Source organism: Leopardus geoffroyi, chromosome C1 (genome assembly GCF_018350155.1).
Source record: "Leopardus geoffroyi isolate Oge1 chromosome C1, O.geoffroyi_Oge1_pat1.0, whole genome shotgun sequence".
In the NCBI taxonomy this organism is placed as follows: domain Eukaryota; kingdom Metazoa; phylum Chordata; class Mammalia; order Carnivora; family Felidae; genus Leopardus; species Leopardus geoffroyi.
The window spans coordinates 134,239,049-134,259,005 of record NC_059328.1 but is presented as its reverse complement, the minus strand read 5'-3'; the positions used below and the strand labels follow the sequence as shown (position 1 = coordinate 134,259,005).

The window sequence follows — 19,957 nt, the reverse complement described above, 5'->3', positions numbered from 1 at the left end:
AGGACCTGCTTAGCCAACCTGCCGGCTCAGAGTCTTCCTCACCTGAGCTCAGCTTGGATCAGCTGCTCTCCCCACCTCTCCTTAGTAGGCCAAGAGATGCATGAGTGAGTTCAGTTGAGACTTAGCAGGATCTCTATGACTAAGTAATGCCTAGATCAGTTGACACAAAGATGACCAATAAAAATGATGCTGTTTTTATGACTCAACACTGTGTTCTCCCTATACATTTACTGGAGACCCTAATAGCCTCTTACTATTTGACTTTGCCTTGTTTACTTTGTTTACATGGTCCAAGTGTTCTGTATGTCTGCCTAGCAGAATTCACTGTTTTAGAAACTAACCCTCTGTTTCTACTGAGTTCCCAGAAGGAAAATCTGAAGCAATGAATTATATTACCCAGACTGTACCCAAACAATAAGTTCATTTTAATGGCTTAACATCAAAACCTTTAACTTCCTATAAATCAAAATGTTAAAAGTTTTACTTTGAGAATATAGTGATTCTTTCCACATTAAGACAATTTTGTACATAAACATGAATTTAAAAAAAATCCCTGATCATTAAATGGGGGTAATAGTTCACTTTGCAAAAATGTTTTACCTGTGAGTTTTTCTATTTTTAGCTTACTAAGTACATATAATAATTATGTTTTCAAAACTCTAGATTTCCTGCAACTTTGAAGAAACACATCTATCTATAGAAATTATTGCAGTAAATAATTTCAGAGGGGCCAATTTTAGATTTTTCTAACACCTTTTAAAAATAACTAATGTTCAGGAGCCTGGGTGGCTCAGTCGGTTAAGTGTCTGACTCTTGGTTTCAGCTGAGGTCATGATACCACAGTTCATGAGATTGAGTCCTCCGTCTGGCTCCCTGTTGACAGTGCAGAACCTGCTTGGGACTCTCTCTGTCCCTTTCTTTCTGCCCCTCTTCTGGTCTCTCTCTTTCTCAAAATAAATAAATTATTTTTTTTTAAAAAAAGAATAACCTCAAACTGCTATTACAGGTACTTTCCCTGAACAGAAGGATGCAAACTATGACCTGTTTTTGAAGGTAACCTTGTATTTGAACACAATTAGTTTCATTTGTTTATTCATTTATTTTTTTATTATTTTAAATGTTTATTTATTTTTGAGAGAGACAGCACGAGTTGGGGAGGAGCAGAGAGAGAAGGAGACACAGAATTCAAAGTAGGCTCCAGGTTCTGACCTGTGAGCACAGAGCCCGACACGAGGCTCAAACTCACAAACAATGAGATGGTGACTTGAGCCAAAGTCAGATACTTAATCAACTGAGCCACCCAGGTGCCCCTCAGTGTTTAAATTTTGTCTATGACTACTTTCGCAAGCAGAATTGAGTGGTTTCAACAGAGACCATATGGGTCACAAATCTCAAATATTTACTATCTTGCCCATTAAAGAAAAGATTTGCTGACCCCTAACATATAGAATTAGTTTCATAAAGAAAACTCAATATATTGAAGAGTCAATTAGAAACTTTACTCATTATAAAGTGGCCAGAACTGGTATCTCATAGAAGAAAAAGTTTTTACCAGTATTATATATCTGATTTTGTTTTGTTTTGTTTTGTTGTGGGGGAGGGGATGGATTTGTACTTTGTTTCTCTCAGAAAAAAAAAAAGGCAATTCATGTCATAAATTTAGAGAATGATAGAAAAGAAACACAATCTCTATCAAGATTTAAAGATGGTCAAAATCTGGGTTTGCAGACTAATGTTTAAATTCAGTACACACACACACACACACACACACACACACACAGATTTTTTTGTTTGTATTTTAAGATACATTTTAATACTGAAATTAAATTTAGAAAAAAAAAGGTCTGAACTTGACATCCTCTTTTTTCTTGCCAACATTTCTAATTAAAACCAGGGTTTTTTTTTTTTTTTCTTTTTTTGTGAAACAGTATTTACAACTCAGTTTTATATATAATATATATATATATATATATATATATATATATATATATTTTTTTTTTTTTAAACTCAACTTGTCTTCGAAAACTTAAGAAACAGGAAAGGCAGCATTTTCATTTTATTATCAATTATTTATAAAGAATGTCACAATGAAGAAACAATGAAACTTCACCTACCATATCCCATTATTAAAAGCCCTGTAGTCACATCTGTGGTACCACATTAAAAAATCACTTGAGGCTCTTACAATATGTTTTAATGTATGTACAATTCTTTCCCCATGGATGGCAGAAACATAAATTATTAACATGTAACTGTTTTCAGGAAAGGACCAGAAGATATAAACTTGAATGAGACCACCAAAAAGTGATCTTTCAAAAGTTTCACTAGATGGCAGCATCTTAAAAATAAAGAAAAAACACATAGTTCTCCAAACCCTCTCCATACTCATCCAGTTAATATTTTCGTTATTTTACCTCTTAAGAGTAGGTAGAAAAACAATATGAATAGGTGAAAACAGAAACTGCTCATTTGAGTGCCTACTTAATGCAATTTTTTAAATAAAAATAAAATATTTTTCAACAGATTTCTATAAAATTATCCAAAGAGCTCACACTGATATTGACACAGCCACATGCATTAAGCTTGCTAAATCACAGTTTTGAGTGCAAGATTCCCTGTGTCACTTCAGAGAACCCCCATTGGTTTCAGAATATAACTCACTTTGCTCGGTATGGCTTTTAAAGACCTTTGTCATCTGGTTCAGTCTTCACGTGTCCTGTGCCCTTTACCTACCTCCCTCTATTTGCAAAAACCTTTCTCGGTCTCACTTTGCATGGGTAGCTCAGGTTTTGATGACAAGGTAACCTCTGTGAAAGATTATTTTGCCACACTCTCTCTTCTATCCCATCTGACAGCCCTGTTTGCATAGCTCTCTTGCAGTAAATTTCCAATCATATTGTCTTCTACATTTACACAATATGCATGAACTTAAATAATTGTTGAATAAGTAAATGAACAAAAAGTCATACAATTGTCAGTAGGTGTTCTCTAAACTGATACTGAATTTTAAAACAATATTATTTGAAGCCCTTTGTTCTTGTGGCAATTTTATGTCATAGCAATTTATTCAGACCTACATCTTTTAAAATGAAGTTTCTTGGACAATTAATAGTAGTTAAAAATACATTCAAAATCCCTCCGATAAAACAAGGAATATTATGTGTTTTTTTCCTTGCCATCTTCACTAGCTCAATACGAACATTTTTCTAACCAGTGGACTAATACGTACAAGGGCTGTTCTGAGATTTCCAGGTGAAGGGGTAGCTCACTGTCTCTCAAGTTTGATTCATTATTTGTCTATTTATTAAAGTAAAATATGGGATAGTACAACTTAATTTTTTTCCTGATAAGTTTATTGATTCATTCAGACAAACTGACTTTAGACTGAAACTATTTTGTTTCTTCTTCATCAAAAAAAACCCCTATAAATTATTAAGACCATCAATAAGCAACAGATTTTAGTGTGAAAAGGTAATTATACAAGATATTAGTGGGTATACACAGAGCTGATAGTCAGCTGGTATGCATTGGGATGCTCATATAATTGCTAAAGTAATAAAATACTTGAAATGTTTGTCCTGATCCACTTGAGTAATCACCCATAGTGGTAGGTCTCATGATCCCTAGGAGATAACTGCAGGGATGTTTTCCAGCTAGCTTGTGGCCATTCATACATACCAGTCTCTTCATGTTCCCTCTATAGTGCATGTCCAAACACCAGTGGATGCCCAAGGCAGTGGCACTAACATCATGGTGGGTAAATTACAGATGCCTATAAGTCCCTTCAAGGCTAGTAAAGAGTACTAGTAACGAAAATGTGACATTTCCATGGCTGTTGGGGGGAACTACAGCTTTCACACCATATCAATCAGGTCTTTAAATATTGTGAATATCATTCCTGGTTTGGTATAAAAATCATAGGAAACAATCAAAGAACTGCAGTGTTATAAATCTGGACAACATTACCTTAAAAAGAAAAACTGATGGCAAACTTTGAGGAAAGTGAACAACAAAAAAAGAAAAAGTTATAGTATATGTGAGTGAGTGCGTGTGTGTGTGCGTGTGTGTGTGAGTGTGTGTGTGCGTATACATGTTGGTCAACTCTATATATATGGTAAAAATAAATGGTGGATTAACAGTAATAGGTTAACCAGTTATCTCTGATCTTGGGATTCTCCAAAGAAGTTCATAATTAGGGAGTAATTGGATAGTATTGGAGGAAGATAGGAATGTTGGGGAAGAAGATGAAAGCTAGTAAGTCTTCTTGCCATAGTCTTTTATTTTTTTTAAGTTTATTTATTTATTTTGAGAGAGACAGAGAGAGACAGAAAGAGACAGAGAGAGACAGAGAGAGACAGAGAGAATTCCAAGCAGGTTCCACAGTGTCAGTGCAGAGCTTGACATGGGACTCAAACTCATGAGCTATGAGATCATGACCTGAGCCTAAATCAAGAGTTGGAGGCTTAACCAACTAAGCCACTCAGGTGCCCCTCTGCCATAGTCTTGAAGCACTTAGTTTTCCAAAATGGATTCAAGTCCTATGATTCAAAAGCATACACAGATGCTAAATAATAATAATAATTATAATTATACAGATCTCTGTAAAAGGTGCCTCTATCATCTCTGTTAGTATCTCATTTCAGAGTCAATTTTTATTCTGAAAGTCTTTCATCCAGCCTGAGTTTATTATGTTCTCCAATTTCTTTTCATTTATTCTACTATGAAAGAGTTTAGAGCAAGTGTCCCCAAAACGTGCCACTTTGGCATGTGGAATATTTTGAGCTGAAGGCAATCAAGACTCTGCAAACTTAAGAGAAATATTTACCCTAGTTACTACCTAAGAGAATCTAAATTAGTTTTTCTCAGAATAAGAGTTATTAGCAGAGGTAAATTTTATCTGAATGGCCCAACTCTGTGGCAGTTCAGACATTTAAATACCAAACATCTGTTCTCCCTGTTGCTGGGTGAATTGCCCACCTCCACGTTGAACTCCAGGCCTCTATCCAATTCCTTAGCTGTGGATGGGATATATACCTCAGTTTACTTTTCTATCTTTGAATCGCTTATGCATATAGGGTTCTCATATGTACAAAATCAAATTTTATTTTCTCTTGCTAACCTGTCTCAGGTCAACTTGTTAGACCACCCAGAACAATCTTTGAGGGTAGAGGAAAATTTTCCTCCTCAACAGTGCCTAGTATTATTCACATTTGTATAAAGTGCTATTGTAGAAACTTAAATTAATCCTTTTAGTTGGACTTGCTTAAAGCACATATTGATGACACTGACAAATCCATAGATGAGTAGTCAGAGGTGGGGAGCATGGAGTCAATTTGCTACTGAAATTTAAGAGAAATGTGTCAGTTAAGAAGGTATGAGACAGAGCCAAGAGCTTATGGAGAGAAAAAGGGATTTAGGAGACAGAAAAGGCAAAAAAAAAAAAAAAAAAAAATCTTGAGACTCCTAAGTGTTGTGTAATTTGCAGGTAAAAATGTCTTACTCTAACAAAGAGTGTGCTTTCAAGAGTAAATTTCTGCTATTTCTTTTACCAGAAAAAAAGCAGTGATTGTTGTCTCTATATATTGTTGGAAGTAAGTATAAAACTGAAGGGAAAAAAATAAAACAAATTGAGTGGCAGTGTTCTCTTTTAGAGTCTTTCTCCAGCTGGCAAGGATCTCACACAAAATAGTTTGTTTGATTTATTTCAGATACCCAAGATGAGAAAAATAGCTCAAGGTAATTTTTCAAGCTTAATTTAGTTCATTTAATATTTAATGAGTTAATGGAGCAGTCTGCATGTCCTAAGTGTGTCAAAGAATAGAAATGGAATTTGAAAAAGAGCTCAAAATTTACAAAACATATTTTGATTTTTAGAATAGTTACCCATTATAAATAATTCTTCCAAATTTTCTGATTCTACTTAAATGGGGGTACAGTTGTGCTTTTTATACAGCATGTGATCCATAAAATTAGCTTGATCCATCCTTGCTGATGTGTACACACTTATTCATCCACTGGCCAAACAGGTATGTATTTAAAGAAAGATAAGAGATTATGTGCAAAGCACTAGCATGTGTCTGTGAAGTTTATAGGGTCCACTTTCAATCAGTCATTGAACACTCTGCTGACATAAGCTTCCTAAATTTGAGACATAAGATAAGCATAGAAATAATTACAAGATAGTGCAAAAGGTGGTCAATAATACATTTTCCATCATGCTATGAAAATACAATATAAAGGCAGATCTAGCCTGACACAGGGAAGCAAGAAAATTTTGATGATGGAGGTAAAGGATTGCACACTCATTTTTCTATAGGAGGTAGTCAAGAAGTATATGAGTTGGCCTATAAGAAATATTTCACTTTACCCTTTCTTGTAATATAAGCATAAATACATATGCCAGCTGTCACGGCTTCAGTGCCAGGGTCAATAGCTACAGATAAGAGTTGTGCTGAAGAGCTCAAATCCCATTTAATGGGCAGAGCTATTACCCAGCCTTGCCACTTATTCTACACAAATGATGATCCAGTATTGTCAACCTTTTTATTTCTCAGGAGATATTTGAAACTAGGAATTTTTATATAAAACCTCTTGACTTTTTATTGTTAACATGTGATGATTTTTTTTTTTTAAATATACCATGTTGTGGGGCACCTGGGTGGCTCAGTCAGGTAAGTATCTGACTTCAGCCCAGGTCATGACTTCACGGTTCATGGGTTCAAGACCCACATAGGGCTCTGTGCTGACAGCTCAGAAGTTGGAGCTTGCTTCGGATTCTGTGTCTCCCTCTCTCTCTGACCTTTCCCTACTCATGGTCTGTCTTTCTCTCTCTCTCAAAAATAAACAGACATTGAAAAAATAGATATACCATGAATGCATGTATAAAGGCTAAACAACACAAATCTTTAGGACAGGTTGTAACCTGTAAAGCAAGTAGTGGTTAAGCTGGAAGAACAGAATTCACATGTGGGAATTCTAAGAGGAGGAAAAGCTAAGAATAAAGGCATGGAAACAGAAAGTATGACAACTGGGCAAGAAACCTATGAAACATTTGGTTTAGCTGAAAAAAGTTACATGAAGGAGAACAGAGGCAAATGTGATATTGAAAATTTAGGTATATGCAAAATCATAAAAGGCTCAAGTGATTTGGATTTTATTCCACAAATGGCAGAAGTGTGGTGGTCATTATGTGGGACAAACATGAGGCAGGGCATCTAATAGATACATAGATCTATCAGACACATGGATCTAATCACAGCATTCCCAAACACGGGCAGTTGTCTTTTCAAAGGTATGGTGACTTTTAACATTTATTTTTCTCTTTATCTACCCATCCTGTTACAAAGTGGATTTGATGCAACTCTTTAATTTATCCATCACAAGGTAATAATACCTATATTAGAGCCCCATTTAGATGTGAAATGAAAATACGATTTTTCGTAAGGTATTTTCCAGTGATTGCTATGTCAATTTACATGGCAAATTTCTCAACTAGATTTACTTATATATGTAAATTTACTTACATACTGAACTTGATAATATTTCAGAGGAGTCCATAGGATAATTCTTGAAGATATCATCCTTAATTTCTTCCCTTGAAGCTTATTTTTACGGACAATATGATAGTAATATTCTTTGTTCACCACCTTACTTAAGATAGATTATTTGCTAAGAAAATGAACATTTTGTCTTCACTCAACTGAGGTTTGACATTCTTTTTTTTTTTTTTAATGTTTATTTACTCTTGAGAGAGACAGAGACAGAGTGTGAGCAGGAGTGGGGCAGAGAAAGAGGGAGACACATAATCCAAAGCAGGCTCCAGGCTCTGAGCTGCCAGCACAGGGCCAGAATCAGGGCTCAAACCCACAAACTGCGAGATCATGACCTGAGCTGAAGTCCGATGCTCAACCGACTGAGCCACCCAGGGGCACTGAGGCTAGATATTTTTAATCTTGTTTGCATAAATAATTTAAGTGATTAAAGGAGGGAACAGTGAAGAGGACATTAAGGGAAATCTCTCATATTTTGTTGGGGACTTTTTTTTCTTTTTCTGCTTAAAGGTATTTTGAAATTGCACTTTCCTTGCTATGAGGCACAAAATTACCTTTCCATTCTTACAGTGGTCAGTGAATAAATTAGAACTAGTGTATATATTTCATGTTGAAACACTTCCATTTTCCAGTTTAACAAAGACTTACATTACTCTTCCTTTGATTAATCAAGTGGTGTGAACAATGGGATATTGGAGAAAATAGCCTAGGTTTTAGACAACTGAAGTATTTTATAAAATGCATATCATCTACAAAAAAGAAAAAACAAAACCCTAAGTGTAGTATCTAATTTGGAGTTGGGGGTGGGGCAAAATGTTTGAATAAAGCTAGATCCAGAGAAATAGTTATCTACCATGGCTTTAATGGGAGTGGCCACAGAGGCAACAATCCTGATTGGCAATGAGGAGGCTTGCTTTTTCCCAGATCTGTAATTCTAAAATAATGTCTTGAATCCAAAATACCCCCCCTTTTTTTTTGAGAATTAATCTGTCTTTCTCACACGATCCATCTAATGAAAAACTTAAAACCTCTGATGAAAACTTCTTAGAAAGAACTCAAAATTTTTAGATTCTTGGGTCCTGATCCTCATCAATATATTTTGACTTATTGTTTGCAGGATCCAACCTGGATGAATTTAAGACTACAGATACAGTTTACTATGTATTTCTGAGTAGAATAATCCTTCATTATTCCCAAAGTAATGGATGTTTAGTTAATGGGACATTTCATCTCATCTCTGGCCTTTTCCCCCTTTTCTCTATTTCTATGTGTATATCTACACTATCGTCTTTCTTTTATCCTTGGATTCTGTGAATAGAACTAAATCTGGGTGAAACAGCAGGAGCTCAGTACAGACGCTTGATTTCTGATATTTATATAAAACCTGTTTTTAACATGACTGAGAGAATAAAGTTAAATAAAAATGATTTCTATGAGAGATCTGAAAAATATTTCATGTAGCACGAAATAAGTCTGGTATCTGGTACCCCCGTGTTGAACTGTATCATGATAGAGATTTTTCAAATTCTTGTATAAGCAACTGCAATTGCCTCTTAACTTCTGTCCATGCTTATTGCATTCCTACCAATTCCTGTAGGCAGGAAATTTCTTTTTAAAATTAAAACAAATTCTAGTTTCTTTACTGTCTAGAAGCTTTCAGTGGCTCTCTGTGGGTCTTCAGGGAGAAGCTCAAGATGTATAATAAAGCTCAGTAAGCCCTTCTTTACCTTTGTCTGTCTTATAGATTCCTTTCTTATCATACCCTTTCTAACTGTCCAATCTTTTGTACAATCAAATTATACTAAAGTATTTGCTTTCTGGCAATCCAATCAATTTTTTTTTTTCTTTTTTCTTTTTTTTTTAGTTTTCTGGAATGGCCCTGCCACAAAGCTAGGTACCTGGAGGGAATTTTACCTGGTTAATTCCTACCCATAATTCTAGAATTGGCTCGGAACTCATCTTCTCCCAGAAGGTCATCACTTTGACACTCCAGGCTAAATTAGGTGTTTCTATTTGGACCTCCATTACTATAAGTTACTACTTAAATATTTACTGATAAAAAGAATGAATACAGGAACCAAATGCATGTCATTCTACTGTAGAGAGTATAGAGACATGATTCTCCTTATGCTCTAATGAGAAGATCATATTAGGTGAGCTCACAGTGACTTTAATAGAATAGTTGTATTCATTACCATTTCTAGTAAAGATTAATTAATATTTAACATTCTAATATTAAACCGTTTTGGAAAAGGTTAATTTTTATGCATAAAAATTCATACAACATGCCAATTTATATTATAGTTATATATACAAACATATTTGGTACTAATTTTTCCTAGCTGATCCATTGCTCAAATCCCATGCAAGTATTGTTGATATTATTCTATCATAATTGTCCTTTACAGAGTTGATGCCCAATCTCTAATAATAGAAGCATCTCAGCCAAGCTTTCTGCAGAATTGTGAGGCTTGGTCAATCATTGTCTCCTGAAAATTGTTTTTAATAAGAATTTAGCCCTTCCTGGGGCGCCTGGGTGGCTCAGTCGGTTGGGCGGCCGACTTCGGCTCAGGTCATGATCTCGCGGTCCATGAGTTCAAGCCCCGTGTCGGGCTCTGTGCTGACCGCTCAGAGCCTGGAGCCTGTTTCAGATTCTGTGTCTCCCTCTCTCTCTGACCCTCCCCCGTTCATGCTCTGTCTCTCTCTGTCTCAAAAATATATAAATGTTAAAAAAAAAAAAAAAAGAATTTAGCCCTTCCTTAAAGATAAATGGATAGTTTGATGAGGTGATCATTTATATGTGATGTTGTTTAGATGTTTCAGATTTTACTAAGTGATGTTAAAGCTAAACTATGTCTTTCTTTTTAGGAATGGTGTTTTCACTTATATTCCGGCTTTTGTCTTACATTATTCTGGATCCAAAATTAATTCCTTTTTATTCAAATTGTTTGGGCTTTACTAGTGATTATTATTTATTAATAATTTAAGCAGCTTATGATTAGGTCTAAGAGATGTTTGTACTTATCCTCAGTGGAAAGTGACACAGGACAAGGTAGAAGCTAATAAATTAAAGTGCAGGTTTGCAAGATTTAGATTTTTTTAGCCATCATTTGCATTTCAATTTTCAGTAGGCTAAAAGAAAACTAACATGCTAGAATGCATAGAAGTATAGTGAAATATAGTGTAAAAATGTGATAAATAAGGGGATCAATCATTCACTGATTGAACAAATATTTATTGGCACCCACTGTCTGCCCAGCACCATGAGTTCCAGTATGTTGTAGGCCATTTTATATGGCATGGAAGAGAGAAGGTGGAGTATAACCAGTTAGCATTGAGTTTTTTTAGGGATACGATTATTACATTTTTATTATTCCATTACCTAACCTTATAAAATTTCAATCTAATCTCTTGAGTTTTAGCCATGTTGTTTAGATTACTGTTTTGTATTCCAGTATGGAAGTGTCCAGTGAGAGTCTTTAGTTTAAAATTCTGAATATTTCACTTTCTGTCTAAGGATCCATTATTTCTTTTTCTGGTAGATTGGATATTCCAATATGACTTTTCTCATATATTGGTAATTGCTAACATTTACTTGAGTACTTACTAAGCACTAAATACTAAGTGCTGTGAGAATAGTAACTTGTTTAATTCTCTTGGGAAACAGGCACTCTTACCTTTCCCAGTTATTAATGGAGAAGTGAAGTGACATTGGTAAGTTCATTAAGACAGCCAAACTATGATAAACTAAGGGAGAGACATAAACGCAAGGCCAGGTCTGACTCTGTCTCCACTATCTAAACTTTTTATTAATGCAAATGCTACCCTGCACCTCAGAATAAGTATCCTACTCCATCAGCAAGACAAAACACCCGAGTTCCAGGTGTGGCAAAACTAATAGCTCTTATTCTTGAGTGCACAAATATAGCTCATTTCCCAGAAATGTCCATGTGCTAGCCAATGTAATATAAGTGGAAATAAATTTTGTCATGGTTAGTGCTTTTAAGAAGTTCGTATGCTCCATTCACATCCTTTTATACCATTCCTTTGGCTGAATCCAGATGGAGGCTCCAGGGTATACAAGTCTCTACTATAAGACCATGAAAGTTAAAAATTTCTTTACTCATGCTGTTTTCAAGCTACCACTTCAGACACAAATTTGAGTCATTGGAAACCTGGATCACTTCATGAGAGAAAGTGAATTCCTGGCCGCTGCATGACAATAAAAGGACATCTATCACAGTGAAAGCATTTATGGCTTTATTTATTTGTTATCAAGACCCAGTCTACCTAATACACCAAGAATTTCCATTGAAAATAACCTCTATTTGTTACCTTTTTTTTTATCCTAATCCAAATTAAGAAATTACAATTTATGGGGAGTCCATTCATTTCTCCAGATGATCCAGAGATTCTCCCTTTATTCTCTCTCTTTATACTTCATTATGTTGCCTAATCAGTTTCCTGTGAATCATTTTCAAATGCTTTGTGAAATGAGGTAGAAAATAAAGTAAGAAAGAAATAAAAGAAAGGAAGCAAAACATGAAAAATTTGGAAGGGTTGGAAGAGGAAAGAGGAAATAAGTTTTAAAAAAAATGCCCCATGAGGGTGAAAATGGGAAATACTGTGGGTTGGTAACTCAAACTCTTTCCCAACCCCTTTTCCTTAACTTCTTTCTACTATAAGACCATAAAGGTTAAAAATTTCTTTACTCATGCTCTTTTGAAGCTACCACTTCAGAAGGCAATGAATCATAAGCAGAAATCTGCTAGCTTTTTCTGGGAATAATTTTGCACTTTGGATGAAAGGGATAGATTAAGCTGCACTGCTACTTCTCCTTCCTTCCTTCTCTCTGCCTTAAATAGAATTGTGATATCTGGATTTGGGACAACTGTCTTGTGACCATGATGTGAGAAGCCTAAGAAGAAAAACAAGAGAGCCCTGGAGATGCCATTTAGACATTACTCAACTGCTTACTGCATCCCAGAAGGCTTCTAATTCAAATCTTTAATGATGGGAAAAAGAAGTTCCTAATTTTTGGCTCATTTCCCACGGGCATTTTGTTTCTTAAAGTTTAAAAACTTCATAATTGATTTAGGAATATTAAAGAAAAGACCAGGGGCATCTGGGTGGCTGTCGGTTGAGCGACCGACTTCGGCTCAGGTCATGATCTCACAGTGTGTGAGTTCAAGCCCCGTGTTGGGCTCTGTGCTGACAGCTCAGAGCCTGGAGCCTGCTTCTGATTCTGTGTCTCCCTCTCTCTCTGCCCCTCCCCCATTTATGCTCTGTCTCTCTCTGTCTCAGAAATAAATAAACATAAAAAAAAAAAAAAAAAAAAAAACTGGAAAAAAAAAGAAAAGACCAAACCTGAGAGGATGGAATTAAGAAGTGATTGGTTGAAAAGGCACAGAAGAGGAGCATGTTAGAGTTGCCTGTAAAGGTCCAGAAGGGTGGTGGCATGAAATAGTAGGGACATTTTAGGGGGATACAAACTAGAGCATGCTGACTTCAAAGCGCATGTAGGATTTCCAGGTTTAAGACACAGATGAGGGGCGCCTGGGTGGCGCAGTCGGTTAAGCGTCCGACTTCAGCCAGGTCACGATCTTGCGGTCAGTGAGTTCGAGCCCCGCGTCGGGCTCTGGGCTGATGGCTCAGAGCCTGGAGCCTGTTTCTGATTCTGTGTCTCCCTCTCTCTCTGACCCTCCCCCGTTCATGCTCTGTCTCTCTCTGTCCCAAAAATAAATAAACGTTGAAAAAAAAAAATTAAAAAAAAAAAAAAAAAGACACAGATGAGCATAAATAACCATTTTTGAGTGTGGGAGTACCCTGTAGTTTCACTTGGCAGTGAGAATGGAATCTTGGCAGTGGTTAAAATCTCTAGGGATAGTAATTCAAAGGACAATGGGGAACAATTACATTCAGTGGGTGTAGAAAAGAAGAAATGATTAGTAGAAACAAGTAACAGAATATGAAAATTTAGAAATAGAGACGTAAGGCAGAGCTCCAAAATAGCAGGTTGGCCAATAATATGAAATAAAGTAGATGGCTTCAAAGAAAAAATAAAAATGTATCTTCAAATTAAGATCTATTTTTGTATGCTGACCTTCCCTTATAATGCGATTCTCTAACCTGATGCTATGTTTAATTTTCCTTGGCCTGCCCCACTTGTCACCACCTCAGGCCTTCTCATTTAAGAAAAGCCTCAGCATCTGAAATTTGTTACATGAATCAAAACTATAGTATCAACTGTTCTTTTGATTCATTAATTATTTTTAATTTTTAGATGATCACTAGAAATCTTGTATTTTTTCTATGCTTCAAAATCAATTTCTATACCACCTACAACCAAATAAAAAAGACATAACCAAATATAAAATTGGGCAAGACACTTGAACAAGTATTTCGTAAAAGACAGTACTCATGCAAAAACACATTTGAAAGATCCCAACCTCATCAATAGTCAGGGAAGTGCAAATTAACACTACAATGCATTACCATTACAAACTAATCAGATTGGCTATTGGTGAGGATATAAAGCAGCAGACACTCTCATACCTACTGATAGGCATATACACCAAATTGATACAACCCTTTGGAAAGTTGGTTTTATTGATTAGGATGGAACATATGTATACCTTATTTCCAAGATTTTCAATTCTAAGTATATATACTTAACAGAAATCGGTGTGAATGATTACCTAAAAAAAATATACGAGAATGTTCAGTATAGCATTTATTGCAATAGCCCTCAAGTAGAAATAAACTGCAAATATCTGTCTTGATTAGAATGGAAAACAGGGGCTCCTGGGTGGCTCAGTTGGTTAAGCGTCCGACTTTGGCTCAGGTCATGATCTCACAGTTTGTGAGTTAGAGCCCTATGTTGGGCTCTGTGCTGACAGCTGGGAGCCTGGAGCCTGCTTCAGATTCTGTGTCCCCCTCTCTCTCCGTCCCAACCCTGTTTGTGCTCTGTCTCTCTCGGTCTTTCAAAAATGAATAAACATTAAAAAAAAAGCTTTTTAAAAAAAGGAATGGAAAACAAAAATATTGTGATCTATTTCATACACTATAACAATATACTGAAATGAAAAGAAAAACAAAACTACTGCTACCAAAATCTCCACAAAATTACTGTTACATACAACACGAGTGAATTTCAGAAACATAATAGTGAGCAAATAAGACAGATACAAAAGAGGACATATTAACATGTTTATAGATGGACAAAGTTAATATAAATGGCTACAAGTCAGGAGTGGTACCTTTGATGGTACCTTTGGAAAAAGGCACAACTAAGAATTCTGATTGGCATAAATGTTCTAGAAGTTTCCTAAAGTGGATGATGATTATAAGGGTTCAGAATAACTCAACAAGCCACTTATTTATGATGTGTGCTCATTTTGGTATATGTGCAATTCCTGTCCCCACTTTCCTTTCACATGATCTTGAAATAAAAACTATTCTTGTTGACTTTCATTGTTCCATCCCAAGATCATTTTGGTTCCTGCCATACTTCATTTCTGGAAACTTTCTTCTTTTTTAAATCTTATTTAGCCATTTCTCACAGTGACTCTTTTATGCCATTTTCTCCCCAGGATTTCCTAACTCATTTTTGACTGACACCTTTAATTTTCTCTCTGCCTTTGTCTTCAGCTTTATCTTCATAGACCACCCAAGAGAGCTATGTAAGTGTACATTTCAAATAACTTTTCTCAACATCCATTGGGAATGTGGGAAATTGTCTAGCAAGAAAGAGTATAAATGAGTGTTAGAATAATTTTGATAATGGATAAATTGAAGTCTACTCTGTCACCATTTCACTCGCATAGTCTCTGTCACTTCTGTGCAGTTACATTTAGATGGAACTGCTCATTCCTACCTTCATTTGACTGAAAGCTCAATGAGAATTTCATGTGGCAGGCATTTATTATACTTTTTAAGTAAAAGAAAGCCTGAAAAATACCAAGAGAATGGTTTTAGCAAACAAAGTAGTAAAGAATGAGAATTACCTGTGGCACCTAAGCAAACAAATTTATTTTGCTTTTAAAAGGGAAATAAAAGAACATATATATCTGAGCCACCCTCCATAGCTTTGTATTTGTTGAGGTCAGTAGAAGGTGCGAGGGTTCCCTAACTAAACAGTGGAATGTGTGCAATACAGTGGATGCTTTACATTCTTCCTTCTCAACACTGGATTTATGAAGTGGGTCCTGTTGTCCCAAATTAACACTTGTGAAAGAGGCTCAGAAAAGTCAAGTGATTTGCCTGAGATCATATAACAATTAAATGACCTAGTTAAGGTTTAAAGCTCAGACTGTGATTCCAAAGCCCGTGGTCTTCTCTATCTTCCTGCCTCATTTCAATGAAGGTTAATGAGACATGCATGTACACTAAGGGGATCAGGGACTGCTGGCTATTCACATAGCACTGAAAAATATAATTTTTTATTGACCTCTCTTTATTTTGGTGTTTAACATTTAAAGCCTAAATTAAGAAGATATTATCTTTATATCTTTCGTAATGCACCACCTTCACAGTTATCCATCAAACCAGTTGGAAGCCGTGGTTGGAAATTCCTAGAGACGGCGGATAACGGTGCTAAATTTCTTTTCATTAGTTCTATTCATTAGCTTCAATAACTGAATATATTAACTAGACCTCACACATATATTAATCCCATAACTAGTTAATGTTCAGAAGAAAATTCGATTGTCCCCTTTTTAAATGCATAATTTCATTGTTGAATCACATAGAACTGTTATGTAAGGATTTTAAACACAAATTGTAACTGTTGAACATTGATCCTCTGATTTCCTTTTTCAGGCAAACAAACACTAAAAACACTTTTTTACAAACACTTATATAAAAAGATGCAGTTTCAAAATAGTAAGCAATTTAAGTGTGATTTAGTAATACGTATGGAAAAATTCTCGTTATTGGCAGGATAATAATTTCTCAACATTCTTAAGAACAAAGTGGCTTTTTAAAAGTACACTGTGTAAAAATTGACTGTTAATTTTTATTCTGCATCTCCCTTTCTTTGAGCACCTAGGGTTAAGTGAGAACTGAGTTATATTTAGAATGAGTTATAGCATGACAAATTAGTAGCGTTGTGTTTCGAACAATCCTGGCATATGCAGTTATTTTCTGAAGTATTCTGTCTGGTGCCTGGTGATGGCGTAACTCAGTACAAATGACATCACCTGCATGCAGAAACCTCACCTGTCTTACTGATTAGAGGCAAACTTTGGGAGAGCAGAAGGTAGTAAGGATGTGAGGCCATGGAAATGACAAAAAGAGGTTTAAAAAGAGATGCCTCAAGCAAAAGACTACAGATTTTTTTTTTAATGTAAGACTTACTGTGTTGTTTTGTTTTGCTTTTAACTGTTGAAATAATTTTACATGGGTGTAAACAAAAAGATTTCACTACAATGTGCAGTTAGCATACTTCTCAGTAGAGTGATTTTTTTGGGCAATGTTGGAAGGAGAAAATGATGTGCATACCTTTGCTTGTCCAGCTTTTGTGATGGCAGGTATATTAAAGAGCTGTCCAGTGTAAAAATGTACCGCACTGAACAGGATCACTGCAATTGAGTCTCCTTCCTTCTCAATTACTTCAAGGATATCCTCTGTTCTCAATGTTTCTTCCCCCTAAAGTCAAGTTAGACACAAATTACACCAAATCCACGATAATAAATTTATCACTTCAAATTTTCCAATCTAAAATTCACTTTGATGGAGCACCTGGTGGTTCAATCAGTTAAGCGTCAGACTCTTGACTTTGGCTCAGGTCATGATCTCATGGTCCTGGGATCAAGCCCCATGATAGGCTCTGCACTGAGTGTGGAGCATTCTTCAAATTCTCTCTCTCTCTCTCCCTCTCTCTCTCTACCCCTCTCCTACATGTGTGAGTATGCAGGCTCTTTCTCAAAACAAATAAACATAAAAAAAAATAAAATTCACCTTGAACTTTTCCCACCTAAGAACAATCAAAGACAATTTTTTTTTCAGATTAATGGTCTTCAAAAATCTGACAAGAGAGCAGAATTTTGGTATGGTTTTTGTTATAAGAAATGATAATAAAATAGTAAAAAAAATGTTTATAAAGTAAAGTCTTTGCAAAACCCTACTCACTTGAGTTTTTTCTTCAGTTTTTCAATTAATCTTCAGTCTCTCCATACCTACGAATTGTTTTCTCCTCCTTCCCATCCAGTAAAGTATCAGAAAGTACTAGAAGTCCATGAAATATTAAATGGCAAAAATTTCTTGAAAATTATTATTTCATTTATCAACCTATCACAGTATTTTTTCCAGGATAAAAAATCCTTATAGATCTTTCATCTGAATATAACCTAATCAATATTTTCTGTTACTTTAAGGAGAAACTCTCCTCCACATTGATCTAAGGATCAAGATCCAAAAATGAAGGGAAATATCAATAAAAGTCAATATTATCAAGGTTAGTTTTCCCTACTTCTCCCCAGCTAAGACTAATTATTGCTTACTTAGAGAAAATGGCTAATTAATTTAGATTTGGTCTTGCAAACAACTTGAGCAAAAAGAAATCAGCTAAATAAATACAAAGTATCTACTTGTCCTAATCATTCTTAATCATTCATAAAGTTTTTATGAATTTTCTACTGTGCTAAATCTGACATAGTTTTAAAGTCAAAGTATAATTAACTCCATTAATATCTGAGGGAAACTGCTTAAGGTATTCATAAATTTTCCTTCAGTTATTTTAATTTTTGGTAACTGTTGCTATTTGTCCATTACTATGTCCCATGTTAGGCACATATATATCACAAATACAGCACACACTTTAATTTCTACTAGAAGCTTGGAGCTTGTTTACAAAATTGAAATCTATAAAAATGGTATCGATGCTGAAATCTCTAAATTGTTAACCAATGTATACTTTATATGTAAAAGGAATGATTTCAGTAATTGGAAGAAAAATTCTAAGTAAAATTAATAGCATGGTAATCCAAAACCCTTTTCTGGGAAGAATCTAATATATTTGTCTGCCATAATGTCAAAAAGATTAATAAAAGTATTATATATTAACAATCTCTATATTTGAGGATTCAGTATAAAGCAAATAAGAAATATATTTTTTAATGGCAGAATGTGGTTCTCTCTGATGTTGAATTTCTCTAATCTCGTAATGCTAAAGAATGCTCCCAAGATTATGATTAACTCATGAGGTTCCACAACACTTGTCTCTCTTAACATTAAAACGTCTGGTAAATTAGTGGCTATATTCATTTTTAGTAGAAATTAGCAATTTTTATATGAGGTATGAAATAGATATGCTGTCACAGGTATGAGAACTTTCTATTCCATTAATTTATTGCATGTTGGCAAATAGAACTAAATGGAGTAGATTTTAATTTCTCAAAGTATTCTGAATTGAAAGAAATAATTGTTCAACATTGGCTTAATAGCCTGGGAGCATCATTTGTGAGACCTACAATTTATTCTGTGTAGATCTCTTGATGCCAAATTACACAAGCTACAAGGTTCATATGTCAAAGTCTGTGCAACTTAGCCTTACATACATCTCTGTTAATGTAAAGTACACAGTATTTTAGATCGTAAACATATGTCAAACCTGATTAGGTATTTCCTTTGTTACCTGTTTAAATATGAAGGTATTGCAGAGAGATAAAGTAACTATCTCAAAGTCCCTTACCCGATAAGTTGATGGGTCTGGGATTTCTGTGGAGTGTATTAGCCAGGCTGAAAAGCCCAAGTCCTTTCCACTAAACCATATCCCTCTCTACACCTGCTTTGAGTCAAGCACAAAGGACAAATTCTGATACTTAGAGTAAAAAGAGATATTTCAACAATATCATTTTAAAGGCATCCATAAGCTATGGCGCTTGAAACTGAAAATGATATATGTAATTTGCCATCCTTTCCATCTCAGTGAAGAATATGAGAGACTCTAGTGGTATTCAAAGGAAAATAGTTTGCTTGTAACATGACTATCCCTTGAAACATGAAAATAAATACACCTCTTAGTTAATTCTCCATTGTAAGCAAAATTAGCTAACAGTAACAGAAGTATAGGTCTTTTATATTTTCTTGAAAGTTCTATTAAAGTAATGAAGATAATAAACTTTTGAGGAAACTGAAGAAAAAAAATCAATCCCAAATAGAAGCATAATGAATATTTATTTATCTTTCTCTCATACCTCTCTTGGCTTTACAATCCTCATACTCTTCTCAATGTTAAGTCCATGTAGTTGAAGCTGTGACTCAACAGCATACTGGAAAAGAAGAATGATTTATTAAATCAAGTCCAATGCACAGAAATACATTAAAATAACTCCAAAAAGAGATAATAAAATGACAATAAAAGCACACTATTATATTAACTTTAAGGTCAAGGTTAAAAGTGACTA

General features: G+C 35.0%; 1 protein-coding gene across 3 annotated transcripts in view; it reads right to left on the bottom strand.

Annotated features, from left to right (window-relative positions):
* KYNU (kynureninase) overlaps positions 1-19,957 on the bottom strand; it is a 121,017-nt gene that overhangs the window by 49,932 nt on the left and 51,128 nt on the right. For all 3 annotated transcript variants that reach the window (XM_045479688.1, XM_045479685.1, XM_045479687.1), the window contains exons 7-8: positions 19,748-19,822; positions 17,052-17,198 (exon numbers count right to left, since the gene is read on the bottom strand). In XM_045479688.1, coding sequence (XP_045335644.1) covers positions 17,052-17,198; positions 19,748-19,822 — 222 coding nt within the window. The remainder of the gene's footprint in view (positions 1-17,051; positions 17,199-19,747; positions 19,823-19,957) is intronic.